Source organism: Netta rufina (assembly GCF_964035555.1).
Source record: "Netta rufina genome assembly, chromosome: Z".
Classification (NCBI taxonomy): Eukaryota; Metazoa; Chordata; class Aves; order Anseriformes; family Anatidae; genus Netta; species Netta rufina.
In genome coordinates, this window is record NC_140126.1 from 10,266,481 (window position 1) to 10,276,920 (window position 10,440).

A 10,440-nucleotide genomic window follows, 5' to 3' on the forward strand; every position below is an offset into this window, starting at 1 on the left:
AAAAGCACAAACCAATCCATAAACTGCTGGAGGCTGGGGAATGCTCCTGTGACTGCATGCCTGCCCTGTTCTCCAACTCTCTCCTGCGCACCAATTAGTAGCTGTTGCCACTGGCAGACCACAAGGCTGGGGTGACCCAGTACTACTCTTGCGTTCAAAAGCAGGTAAAATCTTGGAGGACAAGCCTTTCCTAGATCTGTAATGCTGGATATGTTAGTATGGAAATCAAATCAGTATGGAAATTGAGAACATTGCATTTGAATTTGAATGGGGGATACACAGTTACTGTAATTGTTTAGAAAAGGTTACTGTAATTGTTTAGAAAATTATCCTTTGTTCTTCCAAACTCGTTTTCTTATTTCTTGCCAACAGTTCTGAACAGAAAATTCAGGCCAGTCACAATATCTATTTGCTTTAAACAAAATATACACATTGACTGCGTCACATCATGCAACTACTCTTCGGTTTGTATTTCAGGGAAATCTTTCAAAACTACTCAGGAATTCTGATTATGAATTTCTTTGAATATTATTGAGCTCACAAGCAAGTTGGGAATACTATCAATGAGATTCAAAGAAAATATCTGAAAGGGAAGAACATGATCATATCTAAGAATGTTTCCTTATTAGCATTTTGATTATTCTCTGCATCATTTTAACTTGTTCAAGAACACCAAAACATAAATGCTATCCAGCTAAAAGGCCCTTACTGATAAAAGTTCAAGCTGTCAGTAGTTAGCCACTGTCCCCAGAAAATCCTGTTACATAAGATGCTGTGTAAGAAGCAATGGCCTAGCCCCATTATCCGTTGTAGGATCACCCAGTCTCCTGAAAAAGACACAAAGGGAAATTTGTAAAAGGGAAAGAGCGAAGTAACATCTCCAAATTGAAACACTAATAAAGGTACATGCAACTGTAAGCTGCAGGTAATTCTGAAACAGCACTAACAGCAGCAGGAAACCTTTACACTGCAGTGATTGTATGACATGGTAACTACTGACCCCAAAAATCTTACGACCAGAACACCTCAAAATAGCACAAAGACTGATTGAAGACTGTTGGGAACTCCAGCCCATCATGCTAGCAACAGGACAGTCCCATCTGCCCACAGCTGTGACCGTTCAAGTCTTTTGTTTTCTCCTAAAAAAATTAATTTCAGAGAAAGGACAGAAAAAGTCAATTGTATTATAAATTTTTACATATGATAAACAAGAAAATTTAAGTACAGCTTTTTAAGCACAGAGGACATCTAACTCATAGTTAGATTTTGACTCAAAGAAATCTACCTTGATGAAGTAATGGGCTAACCTACAGAATGAGCTGGAAACACCACATTTATGGAAACAGGGCAACAGCAACATTTTTTCCATTTCTTTCTTTGAATTTCAAGAAAAAAATTCCATTCAGTCTATCCATGAAAATCACATACGATTTGCATAAAGGAGATAAACGCATTTATAAATTCGCTAGATATGAGGTTGCTAAAGCTAATTTCTGATATCAGTAGTGTTCAGAAGGTAATAAAGGGAAAAGACGGAATATAGGTTTGCTCATTTTTTTTTTACAGTGCGAATTGTACTGCAACATACTTGCCTCCGTACATTTTTATATGAAGAGATTAACAAAATTATTCTTTGGTACTATTCCACTGTAATTATACATTTTCTATAGATCAAGACCATATTGTTTTGTTTCAAATACCTTTTGTCTACGCACAACTAATCTCCCACTAAACATCCTGTAGTCTTAAATCTGCAGCTGTAGTTCATTTCACAACCATTAAATTCCATGTCAATTAGGTATACAGATGTACCGCCTTCATTTTATCCAGAAGTGCTACCTGTCCCTAGCCGCTTCAGATACAGGTTGATAACTATCCTATTTCATCTTTGCCATTTTGCCATCCTGTTGGTCTTAGGCTCACATGGACAATCTTATTCAAAGTATCACTAATAAGCAGCATGAAATTGTTAACTAAACATTTCTTCAGTGGAAATAGAATTCAGAATCTTTATGCTTTTTATTTTACACCTTGGACAATTAAATATCTTCAATTTCCACAAGGAAAAAAAAAAAAAAGGAAAAAGGCTAAATCACTTTAGCATTTGAGAAGCTGCTAGCTACCTGAACAAAAGATCAGATACAACAAAAACAGTAATAAGTAGAATCAGAGGATCATTAAGGTTGGAAAAGACCTCCAAGATCATCTTATCATCCCCCTACCACCAATGTCACCACCAAACCACGTCCAACTTTTCCTTAAACACCCCCAGGGACGGTGACAAGAAAATCACACCTTTCAGAAAACTTTCATAAAAGCTCTGTCACTCAGCCTAAGGTATGGATGAACTACTTGGATTCCAAGAACATTGCCACAATTTGTGGAAGACACTTCCTCATAATATTTAATTACCTAAATATATTCAAGCCACTGTTTAGATGTAGCTTGCTACACGCTGATGAACGTAAGAGAAACAAAACAAAGCCAGTCTTACACAGCTATAAAAATTCAGTTATGCAACTAAGAAAATGCAACTATTAGGGGGGTTTTGTTCTTTTTTGGTCTTTTTTTCTTTTTTTTTTTTTTTTTTTTTTTTTAACATCTTTACCAGCATTTCTTCTCTTCATCAGCTGCAAGGACTTGGTAAATACACTCTTCATTAATCATGTTCCTAAGTTCTGCTAACTTCTACTTTTTGTCTGACCAATTCTACCCAAATTTTCCATCACCACAGCAAAAGGTTGGCAAATGAAAAAACCTACTTGTGCAGTATGCATAAATATACTAATATTGGAGATCACTAAGCTACAATAACACAAAATATATTTCATTATGAAAGTTCTCAGTGCCCCAGTTGAAGCAATTTGTCAGCTATCAGCCAGCACTGGTTTCACAGCAGTACAGCACCTTCCTTTCTGTATCAGGACGTACCATGCGAGTGTTGCTGTACGCAGTGACCTGTGTTATGGTACAAGCACCTGCCCACCTGCATGCCATAAAGCACACTTCCAATGTAAAACACACCCCTTATTTTATGCAATCCATTGTGTAGTCAAAGCCTCATGTCACATGCTTATTTCTTAGTTGTACAAAAATAGTTGTTTTTTAGATGGATAGCTCATGTCATTAAAAAAAAAAAACAAAAAACAACACGTCACAGGTAAGAGTCCCATTTAGTCTGAAAGATAAAACACAACCAATTCTTCATCGCATTCCTAAAACCAGTCAGCCATGATTTCAACATCAACTCTCAAGCCATTCTGAAACTTACCCAAACCTTACTTTCCTTCAATGTTTGGATCTGGATGGGTCTAACCAGTTAGTTTGTAAACAGGTGTTTTTCAGTATAACTAACTATCGCACTTCCTCCCACTTTTAAAACTCTACCTGATGTTGAGCATCTCTTACATGCTGGTAGGTAAAAATTTTCTGGTTTCCCAGCTAATTGGCAAAGTATGTTGGAAGATTCCAAGATTGGGCAGAAGTCTGATGCATTTCTTTCTGGAAAGGCTATCATTGACTTAGCTTCCTTATTTACTGTAATTATGATTAAGGGTGTGTGTTTCTTTACATAGCATCTACCCTGGATGAACTCTGACAAAAAAATCCCGAAAATTCTAACAAGAGAGAAGCAGAAATTAAGAGATTTTGGTATTTTGACATTTTGCAAGATTCAAATAACCAGATCAAAAAGAGAAAAAAAAAAAAAAAAAAAAAAAACAGAAAATTGTAATGTGAAAACACAGCATTGCTTAAACACCTAAGAGCTTATTTATACTGATCCAAATCCCCAAACAACCCCTTTTGTCAAATATAAAAAGAAACCACAAAATATTAGAATGGCAGTTTTAGTTTTTGCCCTTCAGAAGAAAAGTGCTGACATTTGTTGACAAACCTGAACCACTGCAGGAAAAAAAATACATAAAAATCCACCCATTAAAAAAAAAAAATAAAGTTGCCATACATAAAACTTTTAAAGAAACATGAGCACAGATTTTGAAAGACATGACAGTGCCCAGCTCCTACAGATACTTTAATGGTGAGTAAGGGGTTAAAGTTGCCTTTTTATGAGATTTTCACCTCTTTAAATATCTAGTTCCTGTTTTCAAGAAATGAAAGTGAAAATACTGTAAGCACATACCATTTTAGTAGTTCTGAAAAGTCTTAAGACTGTAAAAGAAGTAATAATCTAGGAAACATAGCCAGAGGTATGCAAATGTTATTAATATAACCAGGCTAGTATGCTTTACAATTCAAAAATAATGCCAATTTAAAGCACAAGTGCAGATAGAAAAGCTAAGTGTATGCCTTAATTTTGGAGTGCATATACTGAGCTCCTCTAACTTGCTTTTAAAACCTACCAAAAGGTAGGTTTTGCCCAAAAAGTTGGCAGGCCACCATCAGCAATCATGTACCCCTTGGAGTCCAGATAGGTTAAAAAAAAAAAAAAAAAAAAAAAGATCAATAGTCAAGAATAATTGCAACAGAGAATTTCTCAGACAGCAAGGCAAGTAAGATGTAAGACTTCAGCTGTTTTTCAAGTTGACTATCTGCATCCTAGAACAACTGAAGAAAAAAAAAAAACGCTTGCTAAATATCTTCTTGCTCCTATCACGGCTTCTGTTACAGATTCACAAAGAAGGAAGTAAAACACAGTGCTGTGTGATTTGCTCTAACAGAAGTTACCTGTTACAGTTAACCATCACAACCATGGTATACAGTGAAGGAAGAGGTCAAGTTGCCCACACATTTTGTTTATTTGGATATTTTTAAAACAATATTTCTATGGGGCAGAGGAGCCCCACTTCCTCCTATTTTTGTGATGGATCACCTATCACAAGAGCATGCAAAGAAGAACCTGAAGTCGTTCTGTAACAGTCCTGCCACCAGTGTGGAACACTCACTGCCTTTGAGCCACCAAGAGAGCACACACCCACCAGAATCTCTGCATCCTCGCTACTGCCTTGTTACAAGGACTCCAAATATTTCCCCCCCCCATGACTTGAACTCTCAGTATTAGACAGGTGCGCAACATTCCTCCCTGCTTCTTACTGATGAAGGAAGTTGGAAATGGAGTGGTCACCAAATCTCAAGCTGAATTTGGAAACAAAATTCATCTAGCCTTCTTTGACTATCCCTCAAATAACCCTTGAAAATGCCCAACATTTTTGTGGGCTGTAAACTGCAAATAGCCTCCTGAGACATTTGCCCTGCATGCAATGCACTGCAATTTGCCATGTGGGCACAGGGAATCAAATACAACATGGTTTAAAGTGATGTAAGCACAGTAAGAAAAGCAGTATAGTTGTGAAGTTAAGCAGAACTTGTGTGTCTATGTGTTAGAAGCAAACAATGCATAAGTGAGAAAAAAAGGAAAAAGTTTTTCTCCTAACACTGGGCCAAACTCATTCTTGAGGAGGAAAAAAGCCAGTTCTCAGCTACTTCATTCATATTTGTCTCCTGCTGTAAATAAGAGACTCCACATTTGCAGAACAGAGAATTGGATGTACAAAGAGCTGCTAAATCAAAGTAGTGTCTTGCAACATCGGTTAATTAATAATAAATGAAACTATCAATGCTGAAGATAGGTACCTTTCAATTAATTAAAAAGCACAATAACAAAAAGTGAAGACCGTTACCCTCAGAAAGAAGGAAATTGAGATGTATAGTCACAAACTGCACTTGTCCTCATCCACCATCAGCAGTTCTATTTGCACCCTTGTTTATCTCAAGTACTTTAGTAAATAAACTAGATAGCTCCTAATAGGCAATGCAGAGTCAGAACTACTGGAATACAAAAAAAAAACAAAAAAAACCCACAACAACCACCAACCCTAAACCAAAAAAGAAATACACCAAGAAACAGGGATCTCTTGACAGAAGGACATTTAAAGGTGTCTGCCTACAGATAAGGCACTGCCTGCAGTTCTCCTCACTCAGGCCCTCACAACTCACAGCCAGCAGCAGAAACACCAGCAAGGCAAGGGTGTAGGTCACCTAACAGGATAATTTGTTACTGAAGCAGTAACAAATTTGCAAAATCAGTTGGTAAGCATACTCGGTTACAGACAGGAGCAAAGAACTTTGCAGCAAACCAAGCGTGGATTACACAAGCCTTTCACAGTGCCTAGGGCTCTGGGAGGTATACGAGCTCTGCAGCTCAGCTTGGAATCCCTGCAAAATAGTCAGAACCAAGATGAATTTTGCTAAAAGCACAGCATACTTGCAGCATGGTTACGTACACAGCCACAACCGGACTCAAAGCAAGAATTCCTAGCAAATGTGATAACTCGGTAAATAATTCCAATTGTCCTCTCTGGCCTTAAGAAGTTATGAGCTTGATTTCAGGAGTCTAATTAAACCAGTATGCCTCATCCCATTGCTAATTCCTTCCAGATGACTGCAATGGGAGTTGCGCTGGTGGTGAATCTGTCCTTCTTTTCCTCTTCTGTTCTATTCTGAGCAGGTAATATAACACAAGGCCAAAATCTGAGTACGATGAATCCCAGTTAACAATTTTAATTTCATAACCAACAGAAGACATGATGTATAGACTTAAATAGTCAAAATGACCAGTCCAACACTTATCTTTAGTATTTTTTTACTGTACCAACGTTACCAACTGTACCAATGTTACGTCCAACATATACTCATGTTGGGAACAATTTTTCTGGAGCTGATCATGTTTTCAGAAAACTAATTTTCTAGGGAAAAAAGGTTAAGAAAATTATTGTCCCAAAATAAGATTTATCCAAGAATCATATTAAAAGACAATGCACAGCCTGGGCTGAGCAGCTAAAAAGTTTCAAAAACGAACAAAACCCATAAAACAACTAACTTTACATTAATATTTCTAACCAGGCTGATCTTCTACAGAGACTTCACACATGCAGTGCACCGTAAAATAAAACACCCTTCATAAACTTTATTACATGACTTTTGAAAATGCAGAGCATTAAAAAGCTCCAAAGAGGGAACTCCTGCTGTAGCAGGCGTGGTAAAAACACATAAGAGAACAACAAGATGAGTTCTGGGAAAACATAAGCAACCCTCAAAGAACAGTGAGGGGCAAACATGAAGCAGAGAAAGGTGCATCAGCTCTACATACAGCAAGGCGCTCCCGGAATCTTACTGCACAGTAAGCCAGGAAGAAGTAGGAACTAAAGCAGCACAAACAAGGCTAGCATCCTCCCTGCACCTATTATTAGTTCTAAAATACTTAATAACAGCACTAGCCTCTTGCACAGTCCACAGCTGTGGACTACTGAAGGCCTGACTTGTATATTAAGTCATTTTTGTCTAACCGTCACTAAATGAGAACCTGCTTAAAACAAGGCAATACCCATTTAATTTCATGTATTCGTAACAGAGACCACTGCAGCTAGAAGCATATGGCTGAGGCATTGTTTCTGGCAATTCTGTACTTCGCCCAACACAGATATTCTAGATTAATCAACACAAAATTCAGTTGTCAGGGGGAAACAAGAAAACAATAGAATTATCTTTTAAGATACTGAAAACGTGAGCCTTATGAAAAACTATGTGATTGGCTCAACATAGTGAATCAAAACAGGGTATTACTAGTACAAAATGAGTGTAACAATTTAAAATATTTTAACTAATTGCTTATGTAACTATAGTAACAGTTGAAAAAAATAAATGTTCATTGTGATTGTGTGTTCAGTGGGGAAATCAAGTTATCATCTAGCTTAGTTAATGCCATGCTGAGACATTTTTTATTTTTTTTTCCTTTAAAATTCTCTATCCAATTACTGATCGGACAGTTATAGTTTCTCCAACAAAAAAATACACACAGGATTTTTGACACGGGGTACATACCTAAAAGTAAAGCTGTACCTTACGCAATTGTGACTACCATACTAATGTTTTTTTTGTTTGTTTGTTTTTTAACTGGCTCTACACAATGCAAAACATTTTTTTCATTTATTTAAGAACTGATTTTGCATCTTAACTGAGACTTTTTTTTTTTACAACAGGATATATGAGGTAGTTACAATGCTGTTACTACAGGTCTCATGGGATTAGTAGGTGGCTTAAAACACCTCATAGGAAAAAAAAAATAAATCAATCTCAATGACAGTCACCTTTTGAATTCTGACTAAAAGATTTCAAACAGACCACATCTAAACATCACTACTCCAACATTTAAATTTTGTGTATTGTTCTGTCACATCAGAACAATTTAGCACTACACAACGTAAAAAAAAAAAGATTACTAAACACATTCATTAAAATCCTGATTCTGTAAGTTTCATAAACAGATAACACTACTTACAGTAATAGCTGTGTCATGTGTCTGAACTGTTAAGGCCTTTGTCCTGCATTTCGTTGACGAAGTTTCACTCGTTTTTATTTTTAAAGGCACAAAAGCAACCATGTGCATGTGGAGATGGGGTGGGAGGACAGAAAGAAACCTGTTTCCTTTAAACTGAAAACAACTCGGAGCGTTTCCCCAAGAACTAGAACACATTTGTAAATAAGATATATGTACGCAGAGACAGTTTCCAGCCCAAGGTGAAACCGCTCAAGAACAAAACTCCGAAAACAGATTGTACTGGGGAAAAAAAAAAAAAAAAAAAAAAAAAAAAAGGATCGGAGGTGGAATCGGCGAGGCGCAGCCTAATCCCGAGGCGAAAGCGCTACCGCCACCGCTGACACTCGCGCTTCCCCCACGCCCCGCAGCCCGCTTTCGCTTCAGCGACCCCGCCGCCGCTCCGCCCGGTCCCTCGCAGCGCCCCGCACCCCCTGCGGCCCCGCACCGGCCGCCTCGCCCCCTGCCTGCCCCCGCACGGCCGGGCGGCGGCCCCGGGGCGAGGCTCCCACCGGCGGGCAGGCCTCCGCCTTCCTCCTCCTCCTCCTCCTCCTGCTGCTGCTGCTGCTGCAGCTCGGAGGAGGAGGCGGCGCCCCCCGGCCCTGTCCCTGTCCCTGTCCCCGTACCTCGGCTGAGATCCAGCGGGACGTTCTCCTCGCCGCTGTCGTTGCGACCTGCGGGACGGAGGAGAAAGAGAGCGCGTCAGGATGGCGGGGAGGGCAGGGGAGGGGCGGGGTGGGGGCAGCGGGCAACCGGCGGCGGGGGTTGAGGTGAGACACAACGGGGGCCGCTGGGGGCCGAGCCCCCCTTCCTTCCTTCCTTCCTTCCTTCCTTGCCCCGCCGCCGCCGCCGCTGCTGCCGCCGCCGCCGCCGCGCGGGGCCCTCACCTCGGATGCGGAGGTGCCTCAGCGAGCGGGCGCGGAGGCTGACCGCCATGTTCGCGGCCCCGCAGTCACAACACCGGAAACCTCGCCCGATCTCGCGAGGAGACGCCCGGCGGGACGGGACGGCGCGGGGCGACGCCGCCGCCGCTACTGCCGCCGCCGCTGCCGCCTCCCTCCCGCCCTCCGCCCGCCTCGCCAGAAGCCCCGCCCCCTCCCCGCCGAGAGGACACGCCCCCCGAGGCACCGCCCTCGCCCTCAGAGAGGCCACGCCCCCTCTCGCGCGGAGGCCACGCCCCCCCCCCCCGCACGGCGGCCACGCCCCCTCCCCACACAGACTGCCCCCCCGCTCCCGCCCCCGCCCCGCGAGGAGGTTGCTGTAATGGGCTCCTTCGCTTCAAACAAACGCGTTTATTTTACCTACTTTCTGACCTCAGTTTTTGCTTATGAAGTAAGAAAGCGATGTTCTCGAAGGACCGAGGTTCCCAAAACCAAAAGATCTAAATGGTAGCCTATCACCCGTCCATAGCACAGGACCGTAACGAACTGGCAGTAACAGTTTCGTCAGCCTCCCTCAGGGCTGATGGCCAAAATTTCACGTCCAGGGAGCCCGTGCCTACCTAAAAATGCTGCTGCTTCTGCTGGTAGTACTGTACCCCGTTTCTAAAAACGCTAGTGGGACTAATTAATTTCACATTAAAAAAAATTTGAAGCACCTCTGAGTGTCGGCCCTGTTTTAATCTTCTGGCTTGGATTTGAGCTTGCAATCTGCATGTGAAATGTTTTGGATCCTCACACTCAATGCTGGTGCCATACAGCACTTAGTTCTTCCCTTACAGATAAGATAGACGTAGTCAGAGAGACACGCTGTATTTTGAGGGAATCACAGCATCTTCCAAAAAGAGAGAGCAAGAAAGGAGCAATGTGTAAACTCTAAGGTACTCTGTTAATCTTGTTCCTGCTGACAGAAAACACCGTTTAATAATCAAAATGTTTCACTTAACCCTTTGGGCAACATCTCTCTCTCACTTACATTTAACTTATACAGATAAAATTCAGCTTGTCTATGATACCGACATGCAAAATAATGTCATGACATCACTTATAAGTGGAAACCTACAAAGGTGTATTGAAGATAATTTGGGGTTTAACTAATATTTGCCACGACTGGAAAAAAAAAAAAAAAGTATTTTAAAATGTCTATGGTGACATGAAAAATAGCAGGTA

At 40.9% G+C, this 10,440-nt stretch overlaps 1 protein-coding gene across 2 annotated transcripts in view; it reads right to left on the reverse strand.

Annotated features, from left to right (window-relative positions):
* Positions 1-9,353, reverse strand: part of RICTOR (RPTOR independent companion of MTOR complex 2) — a 77,842-nt gene extending 68,489 nt beyond the window's left edge. For both annotated transcript variants that reach the window (XM_084305256.1, XM_084305255.1), the window contains exons 1-2: positions 9,220-9,353; positions 8,959-9,006 (exon numbers count right to left, since the gene is read on the reverse strand). In XM_084305256.1, the coding sequence (XP_084161382.1) occupies positions 8,959-9,006; positions 9,220-9,268 (97 nt within the window). In that variant the 5' untranslated portion in view covers positions 9,269-9,353. The remainder of the gene's footprint in view (positions 1-8,958; positions 9,007-9,219) is intronic.
* Positions 9,354-10,440: the final 1,087 nt, after the last annotated feature.